This window comes from Bidens hawaiensis, unplaced genomic scaffold, assembly GCF_021521415.1.
Source record: "Bidens hawaiensis isolate Kalapana, Puna unplaced genomic scaffold, B.hawaiensis_p1.1 tig00004525_1, whole genome shotgun sequence".
In the NCBI taxonomy this organism is placed as follows: domain Eukaryota; kingdom Viridiplantae; phylum Streptophyta; class Magnoliopsida; order Asterales; family Asteraceae; genus Bidens; species Bidens hawaiensis.
Genome location: NW_027491273.1, coordinates 790,131 through 808,486, shown reverse-complemented (window position 1 = coordinate 808,486; position 18,356 = coordinate 790,131). Strand labels below are relative to the sequence as shown.

At 35.4% G+C, this 18,356-nt stretch overlaps 2 protein-coding genes across 2 annotated transcripts; both read right to left on the bottom strand.

Annotated features, from left to right (window-relative positions):
- Positions 1 to 1,694: 1,694 nt before the first annotated feature.
- Positions 1,695 to 3,756, bottom strand: LOC143626896 (small ribosomal subunit protein uS12). Its single transcript, XM_077096832.1, has 4 exons — positions 3,679 to 3,756; positions 2,613 to 2,768; positions 2,399 to 2,525; positions 1,695 to 1,965 (listed from the first exon to the last, which is right to left on the bottom strand). Exons 1-4 carry the CDS (start codon positions 3,681 to 3,683, stop codon positions 1,825 to 1,827), a joined length of 429 nt encoding a protein of 142 aa, XP_076952947.1. The 5' UTR covers positions 3,684 to 3,756; the 3' UTR covers positions 1,695 to 1,824.
- Positions 3,757 to 7,259: 3,503 nt separating this feature from the next.
- On the bottom strand, positions 7,260 to 8,071 carry LOC143626895 (interactor of constitutive active ROPs 2, chloroplastic-like). Its single transcript, XM_077096831.1, has one exon. The coding sequence runs from the start codon at positions 7,938 to 7,940 to the stop codon at positions 7,320 to 7,322; it is 621 nt and encodes a 206-aa protein (XP_076952946.1). The 5' UTR covers positions 7,941 to 8,071; the 3' UTR covers positions 7,260 to 7,319.
- Positions 8,072 to 18,356: the final 10,285 nt, after the last annotated feature.

The window sequence follows — 18,356 nt, the reverse complement described above, 5'->3', positions numbered from 1 at the left end:
ATAAATAGCAAGTGCTTTAATTATCTGAAGTTTGGCTTTACTGGTGTACTGTTTTACTTTTTAGAATTATGATGGATCATGGATTTAATTAGACTTTCGTTTATGTACGTTTTATTTTAAATTTCTGGTTTTATATTTTTATTTAATTAGACATTTGTTTGAATGCTTGTTATATGGTTTATTTCGGGTTATTCGGATTATCCGAATCCATCCAAAATCAATCCGGATCGGATTCGGATCAGATAGGAGCATCCCTAATTCGGATTAGATCGGATCGGATTTCGGATAGAGTCCTAAAAGTTTCAAATCCAAACCGAATAATCTGTGAACACCCATCAATATTGAAATCCTGGAGACCTTATTGGTCAATCAATAAATCAATCATACCCATATAAAGTCCCACCAATAGCAAGGCTTTTGGTGATATGGCTATATGCTGCTAGGAATTTACATTATTGTGTGTCAGTAAATAACTTATTTAATCAAATTAGGCTCGCTTACGTTTTACTTATACAAGTGAGAGAGAACATAACTCGTTAGTTTGAGTATTAAGTGGATTAACTTTTGATTTTGATTTGAGATATAATAATGATCATAGGTTTTTTAATGTAGATGGATAAAACAGTTACAGGAAGTTACAAAGGGACTAAAATTTTTGCAAATGCTTTGATCTATGGGAGGTTATAATATGTTGTCAGAACTGCCGAAACCATGGGTGATTGCGTACAGTAATATACTTTTGAAGTAAAAATTTCTTATGCAGTTTGATGTAGATCCCGTATTTTGTTTACTTCAACTGGCAGTTAGAACCCATATGCTTTGCTGGTGGTGTTTGCCCACTAATTTCTAATGTTTTTGTATGTAGAACTTGTGTAATGGAGAATGCATGTTATTAGTCTTTAAGCAGGTTTACAGTATTTCCTGCATTATCAAGAGTAGCGTTTATTGTTTATATAATATTTTGTTTATGGTAGTTGTGTATATGTATTATAATAACCAATCATCTTTTTTTTATCATTTTTAATATTTTATATGCGAGCTAACGATTTATATATATATATTATAAAAAGCAAATCAGTTCATATTGCAGTATGATCCAGATATTTGTCAAACACATTTGACATCAGATTGCAACACATCTAAGCATTGAAAAATACCAAACCAATAGGAAAAAATTTCTGATGAAATCACCGGTTACCGGCTTGGCGACTTCATGCTTCGTCTTTAGTCTTTACAATGGAGGCTAACTAAATTCATTAATTTGAATTTAGCCTGCTTTACCTAATTCTTTGCTAGATTAATACCACGCAAACAAAATTCTATGAACATTTAACAACGTGGAGTATTCTTTTATACAAAACATGTGTCAAGAGCGTAAAATAACAACTGAATGCCAGTTAATCATCGATTAACCGCTAATACCCACCTTACCGGCTGGCTAACGCCTCCACTGGCTAAGAGATGTACAAACACTTATTTTGTACAATTTTAGTGAAATATCTATTAGTCAAAAATAAATCTCGTTCTCACTCTTATGTAGGTCTCTCAGCATGTATAAAAACCTGAGAAGCTCGATACAATTGTCGGACTATGTAGTTATCTATTAGCATTACAGAGTGCATGAAAGACTAACATAAACCACACATTCACAAAAAAAATCCAATCAAAAATAAGCAGAAGTTATTATCTAAATAAATTGTGTTTACCAAAATCACAGTACAAACTGAGAACAACCAATTGTCTGCCCTCCGCAAACTCAAAGCTAAAACATTTAAGCTCCTCAACAAACATAACAAAATTAACCCAAACCGACAAAAAATATAATCAAGATCTTGGCTTCTCCTTCTTCTCCTTGAACAAAGCCAAAAGCGAAACACCGGAAACCTTCACAACCTTGAACCTGACTCCGGGAATATCTCCCACAGCGTGACCCTTTCGCCCAAATCCAGCAATCAAAACTTCATCCTGTCACAATTCAAAATACTCAACTAAAAATCTGAAAATACCAAACTAATAAAAATATTGTCTTTTATATAAACGTAATTGTCAATAGCAAATAGCAGTAAATAGCGACTGCTATTTCATATTTAGCGATAAAGGAGTGGAAAGTTTTTAAGCAAATAATTAGAGTTTATATTCACAAAATAAGCTTTTACGGTTGAACTTGTGGAAGGTGCAGCTATTTGGTTGATAAATAAGCCTAAAAAATAGGTTTCTATAATTTTTTATATTAAAAAAAACATACAAAATTAATAAAAACCTAAATACTGATAATAATCACGCTAAATGACCGATATTTAGTATATAGCGGCCTATAGCCGCATCGCTACGTAGTGCGCTATAGCGCCCGCTATCACTGCTATTGACAACTATGTATATAACATGACCAAGAACTTACATTTTCTTCAATATAGTTCAAGCAACCATCGTTGGGGACAAAAGCAGCAATCTTCTTTCCGTTCTTGATGAGTTGAACTCTAGCACACTTTCTAATAGCAGAGTTAGGCTGCTTAGCTTCAATACCACTGTAAATACAACAAAGCAGTTTGTCACAATCAAATTTATAAAGTTATGACAACAAGAATATAATAAAAAACAATTAGAAGAATTACATTTTCTCAAGAACAATGCCCTTAGCATGAGAAGAACCAGCAAAAGGTTTCTTCCATTCATTACCAAGATGAGACTTCTTGTAAGACTTGTCGGCCCACCTTTGTCTTCTGCGGTGTGACTTCAGCTTGCGCCCAGCTCCCATTCCATGTGTCTTACTGTAATTAAATCACTCAACCTCTCATCAATCAAACTCAATAAGTCTAACCAACCGCCTTTGTTCAATCTAACCATTTATTTCCAACAAAACCTAAACTGTAGACACATAACACTAATTCCTGTAACAGTAATCAAAGAAATATCTTCCTTCACTTATTAATCAAATTCAATAAGCCTAGAGCTGCAAACAAACTTAACCGTTTGTTTACGGTCGTTTGTTTAATAAATGAACAAACACTAACAAGAAATTCTGTTCATTTAGTTAAACAACCAAACATGAACAAGAGATTCAGTACCCACGTTCGTTCATTTATGTTTGTTTGCGTATGTTCATTAGTTAAAGGTTTGTTTTATATCTTTTTAATTTTTTTATTTGGTAAAAACCAACCTAACATTTAAATTTTATAATTTTATTGTTTACATGCATCTCGTTTTGTTAAAAATTTGTTTTATAAAATCTTCCTTTAGCTCACAACAAATCTAACTTAAGCTCCGGTGATATTATCAAAACAAAAGCACTGATTAGAGAATAATTATGTTATGTTCCTGTTTATCATCTCTCAAGTGCTGAACTATATATTTTGACTTAATAATATTCCTTTTCTATAACTCATTTTTAAATACTAAATGTCCGTTTGCGTCCGTGAATCCAAACAAACGAACACAAACAATGCTTCGTTCCATTCGGTTCGCTTACAGCCCTAATATTATTATAAACAAACCTAATAATCTATCGTCAACCAAAGCAATTATTGCCAATCAGATCTAAATCCTATACAAATAAACAGACTAACGGCTGAAAGGTCTAAATTTCATTTCGAATAACAAGCAGCAGAAGCTAGTAAATGTTTTAAACCTTTAATTAATCAATTACTATGAACTAATAAGATGAATGTAAGCAATACATACCCCATGTTTGCGAGATTGAGTGACGGGCTATCGGCGGTTAGGTTTCCGGCGAGAAGTTGATAAGCGGCTGCTGCAAAACAAAACAAAACAAAACCCAACCCTAGGGGTTGTTAGGGATCGGTTAATAATGATGGTTTTATATGGGTGTTGGATGTATGTAAATGGGCCTGGAATTATTATTTTGGTATTCAGTCTTTTATAACTTGGGCCGAGGGATTAAGCCTTCTGGTTTTAATATTCGAAATCCTTAGCACTCGAGGCATAAACCTGTTGCACCCTGCTTTGCTATCTCTCGTCCCGCTGCTCTTCGCCACGGCCTGTCGTCTCTTCGAAATTCGATGTTGATTGTAAGTGAAATTAATAGCCTTCGAAGTTTTTATTTGCATCGGATCCGGAATATGTGACTCGGTTACGGGTAGGGGTGCAAACGAGCCGAGCCCGAGCTCGACTCGAGCTCGTCTTGTTTCGAGCTCTATTTTCAAAGCTCGAGCTCGGCTCGTGAGTAGATTTTCAAGATCGAGCTCGGCTCGTTTACTATTTATCAATTATTTTTTATATAAATATAATTATTTTTATATATTTTTTCTGTTATAATATTTTATGTATAAAATAATATATATTATTTAGTTATTTTTATTTATTTTTTCATAATATTATATATATATATTAATTAATAATTATTAATATATATTTTAAAAAATTATAAAAATGGCATGCTAGTTTGGGCTCTCAAGCCAGCTTGGGCTCGGGATCGTTTATTTAACGAGCTTACTTTTAGGCTCGAGCTTGGGCTCAAGTCGATCGAGCTTTTTAACGAGCCGATCTCGAGTAGCTCGCGAGCAGCTCGGCTCGTTTGCACCCCTAGTTACAGGATGAAATTGCTTAACAGTTAGTGCAAAGTATGGAACGAACGATTTAAAAAAATGTTATTGTGGTTTAATAAATATTATTTCAGGGTTGTATATATTATTTAAATTTTGGCTTGTTTTAGCGGTCCACATAAGTTAAAAAACATACAACCTTCTTATTATAGAGTATAGATTATAGACCTCTGGTCCACCTCCTCTATAAAGGTCTGCAGATGTGATTCGCGGACTACATACTACCTCTTAAAATACAAGTTGCAACTTAGTGTCTTAAGGGAGGGTTAAAAAGTCAATGTGAAAGAGACATTTTACAACACATAGGAAATTACTGGGCAAATTAGGTTTTCATGTTTCTTACCAAGTTGGATATGTTATGATGTGATGAAATGTAAAATATGATTATGGGTAAATCGAAGTGAGATGACAATGTATAATTGGCTTACAAAACAAATGGTGGAGAGAAGCTAGTCATGAATGAATGAAGGGGGCAACACCTTTTCACTAAAAGGGGGTGATAGTGTTGGCGCTAAACATGTCCTGCATGGATCTTTTCGCACCCTAAGGTAGTGTTTGGTATGAAATAGTGATAGAATGGATCATTTCAAATGAATGAAATAAAATATGTTTGTTTGGTTGGCATTCATCAATGGAATGAATCATTCCTAAGGAATGAAATTCCTTCCAAATATAACATTTTTCATTCCTTAGTAAAAGATGCTTTTTCTTTTATTCCATCAAGAAATGAAATAAAAAATTATCAAAAATTACTATTATTATTATTATTTTGTTGTAGTATAACTATTATTAAATTATAATTATTATTATATTTTTATTATTATATCGTATTATGTTATTACCATTCTATTAACCGACAAAAATATATGTGTGCATAGTTTACTATTTAATAAAAAATAATAATAAGGTGATTATTCATTTCATTCCTACATGGTAACCAAACAAGATAATGGAATGGTAATGATTCATTTCATTCATTTGACCGTTACATTCCATTGTCCATTCCATTTCCTCGTTCATTCCATTACCTCATACCAAACGGACCATAATTTGACGCCCCATAACTCATAGTCTTAAAACATTTTTTAATTGTAGTAGCAATGTTGTTAAAAAAGGTATTAAAAACTCTTTGAACCGAGCTTAATCTACCGGTTTGTTTAGTTTCCCTAAAAGAAAGTACATAGAAGTATGACCCGTAAAGATCAAAAGCGATCGAATATAATTGTTCACAAATATGTGTAATTAAAATAACTTTTAGCGTGTGGAATGCTAGTTTATGATTTATCCATACGTCTAAAAGATCACTGGCTTGAAAAACTAAGTATTATTGTAAAGGTGTGAGATTTTGACTCCACACGTAAATGATACTTGCCACTTAGAATTACAATCCTCATAGTGATTTCGGAATGAAAAGAACAATGTTTACGAGAGGAGTTAGCGTCCTCCGATGTTTATATTGAATCTATAACAATCTTGAACGCAAATAAAACATTGAATTGAAAAACACTTTATATCGAAATGAGAGAGAAAGTTAACACATTTGAATGTAACTATAGATAGATAATCAAAGAGAAAAAAAGACAAATTCAATCACTTACGAGTTACGATTGAGAGGTGTACATCTATTTTTAAGATTTTGTGTTATGTTTTCAAATGGCAACAAAATGAGGACGGAAATGATGTCTAACAAAGTAAAGATGGTAAAAGTTACAACTTTCACGATGCAATACCGATTAACAAAGATATTATTGTTTGGCATTTTTTTTTAAATTTTTTTACAGCATTTGCGTTTAGAACTACCCTAATAACCGAGTGAGTCTTCTTGAGACGGAATATCAACCATCCATAAATTTAACTTCATTCTTTTGATTGGTTCTAGCTCAAAAAACGTATACATGGAACTATGTCGAATTATGCGCGTCTCATTGACTAAATGATCAGGTATACCACGTCACATACTATACGCCGAGTGACTTTATATCAATAAAGATAAAAATCACAACTTAATATTTTGACGCTCCAGGCCGTTTGACTCAACCAGGAACACCATCAAGGAGTAAATCAACCTCTGTGAGAAAACCTATCGAGTCATGTTTTGAACTTGATACCATAAAGATCCCAAACGTTAACCATCACCCACATGTCATTAGACAAAAAACCAATTGGTTTGACAAATTCTAAACCTTGTTGAATTAAATATCTTATTGTGTACTCCTAATGGGAATAATCATTCTAAGGATGACAATATGACATTGGCAAGTCTCAACACTCTTATTTGTTCAGTTTTTATTATTAAATATTATTTTATGACAATTCATAAACTAATTACTGAATTAAGTTAGGTAACCACTATGACATATGGATAAAGTTATTGAACTATAATTATTGATTACGTTGAATTACTTGTCTTACTGCGTACTACTAATACTAATGGGAAATGAGTTAAGAATCACTAAGTAAGACAAGTGAATGCATATCAATCATATTCACACCATGGTTACTTATAAACCTATATCACTCCAAATATAAATAAACAACTTTGAATTCAACATATTTAAATACAAATTACGAATAAAAAAACTTAGTCAAAACTAATTAACTATAAACATTTTTATTCTTTCAAATAAATTAATAAAAAGTAAATAAGAGAATCAAGAAAATAAATAAAATTTTCAACTTTGAACTTATAATTATTCCCAAACACAATAATTCCTATGAGAACATGTAACTTAACAACTTATATTCATAGGATGATCCGAACTACTTTTGTCCTTTTTTCAACAACACTCCAATTTTCTTCAACATGTTACTTGTTTTCTTAATCGATGACTCATCTTCAGTATCTTCCGAACTCGACTTCTCACCAACAACATTAAAATCTAACGAATCTACAAACTTTCCGCCGCCACCACCATCGTCGCCCAAAACCATGGCGGCCGCTGCCTCGGCCGCCTTCCTCCACTGCTCCGTTTGCACTTTCAAATTCCTTAACTCATTCTCCATCTCTGCACCCGCTGCCAGAGCAGATGCTAATTCCAAATCTCGAGATTCGGAATCTTTAGATTCCTTTAGTTGAATATTTAGCTGGTCAACTGAATTAATAGTTTCTGACAATTTTAACTTTAGCGTCAGTATCTCATCTTGAGCTGACTCAGCTTGTTTTGCATGAGCTGACTCAGACTCGGCTAATTTTTGAAGCCGAGTGTTTAGTTTTTGGTTTTCGTTTATAGCCGTGGCTAAGTGTTTTTGGACGGCTTTCAGCTCGGACTCCCAGGCTCGGTCTCGGTCTTGTGAGATTTTTCGGAGTTCCTGGATTCGAGATTCTTCGCAAGCCCAAAGCTCGTTGAGCTGGTTTTGTGACTCGTGGAATTTGGCTGACATAGCCGTGAGTTGCTTCTTGGCTTCTTCGGCTTCTTGGTAAGCCGTTTTCGTACATGACTCGGATTCCCTTAGCTGGTCCTTTGTCTTCTTGAGTTCTTCTTGAAGCTGAGCCAACTGTTTCTGCCATATTCAAAAAATGTTACATTATTATTATTATTATTATTATTATTATTATTATTATTATTATTATTATTATTATTATTATTATTATTATTACAAGGTTTGAAAATTCAAATATTGTGCATGCATTTTTTAATTTGGAAGTAATAATTTTTATATTTTGTGTGTTCTATAACAAAAAGTCGTAACTTAAGATCTATATAAGATAAATACGATACAGAACAAATAAGACAACATAACTGAACCCAGTTGATGAATCATGCAATCATACCTCGGATGTTGGAGCACGTTGCCCCCTGTGATCAACGGCTTTTGGCCCCTAGGTTCTTGGTTTTGTGTCTGAACGTGTAGTCCCACCTCTTGATTAAATTTCCAACAAAAGGGTGTTTTAGGAACAAGAAAACGAAAAAAAAAAAAAAACGGACGCCCAAGCGAGTATTTTATCGACGTAAAATGACCATTATATCCTTATGTTTATAACAAAAATGAAAGAAGATCGGAGGTCATACCTTGTCTTGGGATGTTGCATTGTCCAAATTATCCTTCAGGCAGAGTGCCTACAATGGTTTTTGGAGGAATACTTAAGAAACTTTTGTAGCATATTAGCATATATGTAGATGTAAAAGTATACCATTAAATGATGTCATCATAAAATCCTCAATTTAATCAATACCCAATAAAAGAAAAGAACAAATAGTCAAAGTCTACATTTTCTATACTTAGTTGGAACTTGTAAATCAAGACAAAGGTACAACTATGAATGCGTAGGTTACAAACCGATATAGCGGTATGGTTTGGAAATGGTTATGTGGCAAGAAACAATACACAACCCTTCAAATGAACTCCATACCAAATTGAAACTTGAAACTAACCCCACTCCCAACAACGAAGTTCACAACACAAGGAAATTAACAAAAGATAATAAAAACAAGAATGAGTGCACAAATTTGTATACCTTTTTTGCATTTAGCTTCCCTATTACTCTTGATTATGCTTTGTTTCAAAGAAATAAGTTAAAGCATATTAAAGGAGCCACAAGTAGTCCAAAGTAAATGGATAAACTCAAACACAATCCATAACATAATTTTTCTTCAACAGTAGATTATTATTATTATTAGTAATGCGAACAAGCTACGCTATACAATAGCGATTTTAAGTTTAACAATTCAAACGAAATCCATACAATAGCTATTTAAGAATGGATGGATCAACCTAGCCAATTTGAACATAATCCATACAATAGCTATTTAAGAATTCGAAAAACGAAGGGATCAACATGACCTATTTGAACACAATATGATGAGGAACCGATCTTACCCTCCTCAGACCCTACCATAGCTTTGCTATTGGTGGGATATACTGAGTACGATGATGATGATGATGATGATGATGAGGAACCGATCCAAAGGTTAGCGGATTCTTATATGCAGTTTAATAGGGGAAAACACGACAAAAAAGACGCAAACTTAATAAGACATAAATTGGGCTACGAGTACCCTAATATCAGCCCGGCCCATTTGATCGTATTCCATACTAAAATAATTTAAGAATTCAAAAACTGATCAACCCCGCCTGTTTTCAGTACTACTATATAATGCCTTTTATGCTAACCACAATCTTATATGCTGGTATGCCACCTTTACCTTTAGGTTGTTACAAATCACAATCAAAACTAATATAAAAAGTGTATTTGTAAGTTATGATTATAGATTCAAGGCCGATCATAGCCAACATTTGGAGATAACAATAAACATTTCATGTATAAATATAAAGTTAAATAAAAAAAAATAGTGGAATTACCTGGGAATTTAATTAGAATCAATGGAGGGTGAATTGGAATATTAAAACAATAGGAGAATGAAGACTATTTTAGGGGAAGAAGGTTGTGTGTGTGTGTGTGTGTGTGTGTGTGTGTGTGTGTGTGTGTGTGTGAATAGCTTTTGATGGGGTTGTGTGTGTAGCCACAGATGAAGGTTCAAAGTCACTCTCTGATTCTATTTCCCTCTACAAAACAAAAACTAATTGGAAAAAAGAGTATGTCTAGGAAAATATATTTCATATTAAATAAAAGTGTTATTATTATTCTTATTATAACTTTTTAGTGCATTTATAAATAAAAAGTATACTATACTTCTACTTTAAGCCAACAATTATTTTTTTCAAATAAAAAAAATAAGAACAATTGATAAAAATTCAATAAGTGCGTGTCTCATGTAATGGTTTATAACGCGTAATTATTTTAAAACCTATCATATGCCATTTTTATTCTAAGACAAAGTACGCATGTGAATATTTTATTATATCTTAATTACTGATGTTATTATTAAACAACGACCGCTAATTGCAACTACAATGATCGTCTTCACTGGCATCTTTTTCATGTCACACACCGCTAACATCAAAATTCTATTCCATCCCTCTATCACGGGTTACACAATTCATAAGACGAATGAAAGAACACATACAAACAAATCAAGAACATACTGGCATAATAGAAAAACATACCACGTTTTGTACTTTAGTGTGACTTTAGTTAAGGGATAATATATACCCATCTTATTTTATTATTATTATTTTTAAATAGGGATGAATTCTTTTTTTTTTCAAACGATGAACTTTTATAAACCAACCAACCAAAAACCCACAAGCAACCTCCACAATTCAGAGAGAAGCCATCAAGAAAGAAGCAACAAGAAAAACTACATGAACGAGAATTTACACCAATTCGATCATTCTATACATCTATATTTTGACCCATGCTTGAACCAATAGAAGCCAAAAGACTTGATGATCGCTATTATCTCTTCAATCTTCACCTCTTTTCCTTCAAATAATTTCTCATTCCTTGTCTTCCATATTCTCTAACAAGCAATAATAATAACCCCATGAAACACCTCCTTCTCGATGTCTCCTATCTTAGTGACTTTATGAAGTTCCAACATATCTCTAATCGAGAAACCAAAGATAAGAGAATCTTTAGACCAACGATTAATGTGGCCCCCACCACCGCTGCTACCATACAATCGGTAGAAATATGATCTACCGACTCAATATCCGTGTCACATAAAATACATTGTTTATTCGAGATGTGGAATAAACAATACAATATAATTAGGTTTATATAGACTAACCTAACTTGCTAGCCAAGACATTACATATTATAATTACAATACAATTAGGAAACACAACCAACTATGACCAGCTTGTCAACATTGGTCCCTCAAGTTCACCGACTTGTGACTTGGAGTCCGAAATTACTTCCAACAAGCTAGAAACTCGTGTATTACAGGAGTTAAATAAATGAAAAATTAAATAAACCAATTGTTTCTTTGATTTTGTAAGTTGTGAATTTATATATTACGAAGAGGTGATGCAAAAGAATCAAAAAGTAGGTTGAACTTACAGAACTCTGAAACGTAGCAGTGAACAACTACACGTATTTATTATGTATTTTATCTCATTTTAAAAAAATAAGGATTACATTAATACAGAAGGTAAGCATGCAATAAGTTACGTCGCTACTTTTTTTTGAATCGTAAAACCCAATCATTTTTAATTGCGGTTAACAATTACACATACTTAATTGATTTTACCATAATATACAACTCTTGTGATATTATTAGATTGTGAGAATTTTAAATTTAGTTTTGCAATAATCCATGCTCCAAATAAATATTAATTTGTTCCAAGTTGAAAACAATCAATGCTACAAGACAAATTGTTAATTTTCAAATGCGACTTTCATGTAAAACGAGGAAAAAATGCATTAATTTGAACGTAAAGTCAATTGCAAAATCGGACCGATATCAGCTTCAAAACCTAACAAGATTTGTTCATTGAGTTGGACGATAGACTCAAACCTACCATGACAGGTGTTTAGTTTTTCTCTTTAAAAATGTGGTACAATGATGGGCTTGAGAAAGGCTCGTAAGCGGGCTTAAGGCCCAGATAAGCAAAGGCTCCCACCGATATGGTCTTTTAACAAGTTAGGCCCGACATTGTTCTTTCTTTTAAGGGTGGACGGAGTGCCCACGGAAGGAGCTCGGCGCGCCGCTCGGTAGCAGCGGGAACACCGCCCCGTTGGTAGAGGTGTACAAAAAAACCGGTTTGGGATTGGTTCTATGCAAACTGAACCGAACCGGTTAGACAGTAAAACCGCTTTCACCTAAACCGGTTCCTAAACCGACCCAAACCGCCGGTCCTCGACCAGTTCCTCTTTTGATTTACCAAACTGGTTTTAAAACAGAACCGGTTTGGTTAAAACCGGTTTTAAACCGGTTAAACCAGTTCTAAACTGAACCGAACCGAGCTGGACCAGGTCGACCTTTCTTGCTCTTAAAATGGTTTGACCCAAAGCAGTTTTGACCAGGTTTTGACCAAACCGGTTCGGTTTGGGAAAAAAACAGATATTGCACGGGTGTTGGTACCGAAGAAAAATGATCCCTAGCGTCATGGCTGTTCCGACTCCCATAAATGTTAATGTCTCGTTTAACCTTTTTATTTTGTAATAAAAACCAACAAACTAACCTTTGTTGGTGGCCATGGTGGTGGTGGCGCAGTGATGATGGTGTAGGTGGTGGCGCATATGGAAGATGAAGATTATTGAGTTTTAGGGGTTTTTTCCCCCTGCTGCTACAACACGCTGCTTTCAAAACAACAAAAACCATTTCCACATCTTTTCTTGTCGCTTCTCATGCCTTCGCAAAATTTTGTTTTTTTCTTTTCGATCGGAAAACGTAGTGTTTTTACTAAGACCACCCAAAGGGGTATATGTGTTTTTACTACACATATCAAAATGGTTCCCGCTCACATCAAATGGACACCTGGGGTGCCGTCCTATACACTTGCTCGTTGAATAACAGACTAGTATAGGACATTTAGATCATTATTCGACTCGACGACACCAAAAAATGCCTGCCATGTCCATAAATTTTATGAGGCAATTGCATTGAGAGTTATACTTCGGTATGGTACTCGTGATCTCCTCATATGAATTGGCCTCGCCACTCTATTAGACACTTCTGCCAAGGTCGGTGTGTACAATCAATGCTTCCTATCATCCCTAGAAATCCGTGGATTCTTTGATGAGCATTGTATAAAAGTTATATTTCGTGACTGGTTGGCTACGTAAATATTCTTTTATGTATAATGCATGATACTGTCAAAACAGTTTTGTATAGTGTCACGTGACATTCTTTCAGACATAGCTTAGTAGCCTAGTACCCCATCGTAAGTGTCAGCAACTTTCCCTTATGCCAGATGGTGAATTGCATATGTGCACTTTTGAATTGGTAAAAACCCTTTTTGAATCTACCATCACACCGTTTTTCAAAATACTTAAAGTTTGCCTCCAGATCGGCAACAATTCGTAAAAATAGTTCTCGTGAAATTCGAAACCTTCGCCTGAAAATATCTTTCTTAAATTTGGGATCAATGCTTCCTATCATCCCTAGAATTCCGTGGATTCTTTCATGAGCATCATATAAAAGTTATATGTCATGACTGGTTGGGCTATATAAATGTTCTTTTATGTATAACTGAATGATACCGTCAAAACAGTTTTGTATAGTGTCACGTGACATTCTTTCAGACATAGTTAGTATCTCATCATAAGCGTCAACAACTGTCCCATATGTTAGATGATGAATTGCATATGTGCAGTTTTGAATTGGAAAAAAACCCTTTTTGAATCTACCATCACACCGTTGTTCAAAATACTTAAAGTTTGCCTCCAGATCGGCAACAATTCATAAAAATAGTCCTCGTGAAATCCGAAACCTACGCCTGAAAATATATTTCTTAAATTTGGGATCTATAACAAAATAATCTCTCATTAGTTGTTCGTGTGCGGTTTCGAGGCCTCTCTTTATGAAACTCTTGGTTCTTTGGACAATGACTTGTCGCTTGCGCAACTAGGCCAAGGAATTGCACGGCTTCTTGGCCATCATCATCGCTACCGGATTCCGAGCTAGATGACGAAATTTTAAAAGATCTATATTTGAGAAGATGGGCAGAGATTTGTGAAGTTGAGTAGGATTTTTTTTTGAAAAATTGGGTAAATTGGTTGGTTTATTTATAGGTTCAAATTATTTTTTTTCTGAAACAATATTATTATCGTTGGCATATATCCATTGGGCTTCAGGATCATCGGAATAGCCATGCCACCCGAGATAATTTTTGCTCGGTACCGATGCCCACAACATGGTGTTCCCGCCGGGATCGAGGCGCCATCACACCCATCTCCTAGACACTCCCCTAGTAATCAGAGATGTGATGGACAAGAACAAAGAAACAAGAACAAACTCGATATTTTGCTAACACCCAAACTTTATTGATTAAGAAATCTGACTCAAAACTGGATACAATTTGTCCCATACCCTAAACATGGTATATATAGACTAACCTAAACACGTTAGAATATATTTAGGACAAAATAAAATAAATATGATAATTATCTCCATCTAAACCTAAAATAGATTTTTCCATAAAATAATTATCCATAAATAACCCGATTACTTGCACGCCAAGATAACCGGTTTCTTGCATCCCAAGTCGCTCCACGCAATGGCCATAATTCGACTCGGTAATTCCCAAGAATCACCCCCTGAATTTCTGAGTCGTACATGGGAGATCTTCCGACTTTAGAAAAGCTTGCATCTCCTTGAATTTAATCTGCGCGAGAGCAGCTAATATCTTTATCTTCTCGATTTTGTGCTTCCGGGGCGAACACTTCATCATAGTCAATCCCGGGATGTTGCACGTATCCTTTCTCCACAAGCGTCGCCTTGTGTTTGTTTATCGAATTCCGTTTTACTTTGAATACCCTTTTAAACCGGTTGATTTAACTCCTTTTGGTAACCACGTTAAACTCCGCATTTTCTTTTTCTTGATTGAATTGATCTCGACCCGCATCTATTTCATCCACTCGGGTTTCAATTTCGCTGCATCAAAACTACTCAATTCATTATTCAATAACACTAGTAGTTCTTCGAGTTCTTCATTGGATTTTAACTCGTAATCACCAATATTTTGTGGCTAAGATCAAATGGCAAGTAGAACGTCTAACCAGGGTTTGCACAACATCATTCATGGCTGCCTTACTGTAGTTTGCGGTGGGAATTGTGCTGTTAGCGACACTTTCATTGCTGTTATTGTAGTTAGCGACAGATTCTTTGATGGTAGCACATTTTTGTCACTGTTGTTGCTGTTTGCGACAGCGTTGGTGCTGTTTGTAATCGACAGTTTTGTTGTCGCTATTGCTGCAGTTTGTTTCGGATGGTTTCGGTGTCACTGTTCGAGAACCGAAATTTATTGGCCTGCAAATACCGGAGAACATACATGGTAATTTTGCTTGTAAACAAGCTGGGTTCCCAATTTTTAGTCAGATTTTTTAAAGCATCTTGGCGTTCACCGTGACCTTCATTAGTAACCTCTCACTACTATCGTGCATCGTTAAGTAGTTACTCCTCATCCGTATATCACAATCCGACGCGGTTGCTTGATCCAAGCTAATCACATTACACTGCAAACCCGGAATATAATAAATATCGGTCATCAATTTATGCTCTTCACCTTTACCTTTAAAAACAATCGAACCCTTCCCTTTGATCGGTACACATGAACCATCCCCGAACCTTACTCGTTTTCAACTATTTTTTCTTTTAATTCCAAAAAATGTTCACGATTTCCCGTCATATGGTTAGTTGCACCATTATCTAAGTGCCACATGTCGACCTCACCCGAATCGGTATCGTACTTTGTCGGAATTATTTTATCTTCATTAAGGTATGCGGTTTCCCGAAAACCTTCCATCATGAAAAACGAAGCTTCAAGATCTTTTGGTTCACGCTCGTCTGTTCGGTTCAAATTTGCTTCTTCATCTTTCCGAAACCGGTCGGGGCACCTTGAGACAAACTGCCCGAATTCATCACACTTGTAACATTTAATGTGTGATAAATCTCGTTCCGTACATTTTCCTTTTTTATCATCACATTTCTTGTTATCATCTCAACCGTGTCCTTGTCTTCTTGAAGCATAGGATCCTCGACCTCGACCCCTACTAAACGAATTAGATTTAGTGAACATTAATTGACCTTGACTACTCTCGATTTATCTTCTTTTATCCTATCTTCATAGGCTTTTAATCGACCCACCACATCATCAAACCCACCCGTCTTTAAATCTAAAACTTGCTTAAGTGATGCCACAATATGGATAAAACGTCTCTAAAGACTCGTAAGGAACTTTTTTACCATTTTTTCTTCTGAGAATTTCTCTCCGAGCGTGGCAGCTTTTGATGAGTAGCTCAATAACATGGCTGCAAACTCATCAATCGTCCCTGTTTCTTTTCTTTCATCTTCAACCCGTCGAACTCTAACGTTAGGGTTTGGAGCTTCGCCTCCTTCAACCGTTCAGCACCTAGATGTCGGGGCTTTAACGCTTCCTACATCTCTTTCGCCGTGCGCAGATTACCGAATTGTAAAATCTGTGCTTCGGGGATCGACTGAAAAATCAAGGCGATCGCAATATTGTTTTGTTTTACCTCGCCGTTACCCGGATTGATCGTGTCCCACACGCCATGCACATTCATCAGCACGCGCATATGCATAGCCCAGACCGTGTAATTTGTTGTTGTTAGTTTCGGACATTGAAACGAGTTCAGGTTCGTGTTCGTTTCCTTGGCCGATTGATCACTCATCGTTGTTCCTTAAATTCTAACCGCGAAAACAAGTTTGAACTAAGAAAAACAAAAGAATTAACCACCTTGCTTATTCCTATTATTTTTTTTATCCGTCTAGTCTGCCAAAGAAAAAAGCACTCGGATCTGACTTCTTTTGCAAGCAATTTGAATTGTAATCTAGTTTTGCAAAAGATATTGGGATTTAAATAATTGCAATTTCCTTTGCAAAGAAGTCCGATAAAGAATTATATTTGTAACAAATATTTTTTTTTCAAAATATAATTCCTTTTCAACGCATGAACTTGATCATCCGTCTTCCGTTGCTCCGCACTGATCACGACTTTGATCAAACACGCTTTAGCAGGAAAATCGTCGAAAGAGCTTAACCGCTCTGATACCAATTCTAGTCTTCAGAGATTCGATGGAAAAGAACAAAGACACAAGAACAAACTGGATATTTGGCTAACACCCAAACTTTATTGATCAAGAAATTTGACTCAAAACTTGATACAACTTGTCCCAAACCCTAAACACGGTATATATAGACTAACCTAAACACGTTATAATATATTTAGGACACAATAAAATAAACATGATAATTATCTCCATCTAAACCTAAAATAGATTTTTCCATAAAATAATTATCCATAAATAACCCGATTACTTGCACGCCAAGATAACCGGTTTCTTGCATCCCAAGTCGCTCCACGCAATGGCCATAAGTCGACTCGGTAATACCCAACAACTCCGTCCACCCTAAGATAAGTTTTCACCGGCCGGAGTGTCAAGGGACTTGTTGAGTATGAAATTGACTTGAAAATGGTGACAAGGAAAGAAATAAAAGACGGGGTTTGATTGTTGGTGGGGAGATGCTGCCTCGATGTCGAGTATCCGACTGATTAATGATGTTTGAAAGTAAGGTTTGTGGTAGGTGGGGCTGGAACCGTGCGCCATTCGAGGCGTAAGAGGTGGAGGAATTTAGGGTATGTTGATTGTTTGTCAACATGTTGGGTTGAGTGTAGGAGAGGACCAACTAATTTGGAATTTGGATGTGGGAAGTGGGTTTTCGATTGGAGTTAACGGTGATTTGGCTGGTAATTTCGTTATGGAGTGGAACACCTACGTTCATAAAAGAGTTGGATTCCATGCTTGGAAAGTTGAATGCAGAGAATCCTGGTTTTATTTTCATTGGCTAAGGCCTAAGAGAGTTATTTTCCAGCCGTGTTGGTTGTTTGGCCGATATGTGAGGAAGAGGTGGAGTCGGCAGAGCACTTGATGATTTCATGCCAGTTCATAAAAACGGGTTGGAGTGTTATTACGACGTGGCATAAAAGCCATATATTTATGCTTTTATGGTCAAAGATATGTGGGAATTACATGGGTACACGTCACTATCTAGATGGAAAGAGAAGGCATTTTATGTGGTATGCTTAACAATAGTTTGGTGCTTGTGAAGGGCAAGGAATGCGTTGGTCTTTAAGGGAAGCCTGTCACACCTGACTCCATGGGCCTAGGCGTGTGACCAATATTGGGTATTTGTTTTGTAAATATACCAGAGTTGGGGGCTAGTTTAGCGGAAGACTTTGTTTAAAGTATAATATTTGTTTATACTAAAC

Bases quoted from the DNA above. Each gene is read 5' to 3' on its own strand.
- LOC143626896 (XM_077096832.1), bottom strand. The intron at 2,526-2,612 runs GTAATTCTTCTA...TTGTATTTACAG, and splicing joins GGCATTGTTCTTGAGAAAAT to TGGTATTGAAGCTAAGCAGC. The intron at 1,966-2,398 runs GTAAGTTCTTGG...GAATTGTGACAG, and splicing joins TGAACTATATTGAAGAAAAT to GATGAAGTTTTGATTGCTGG.
- LOC143626895 (XM_077096831.1), bottom strand. From the start codon at position 7,940: ATGTCAGCCAAATTCCACGAGTCACAAAACCAGCTCAACGAGCTTTGG.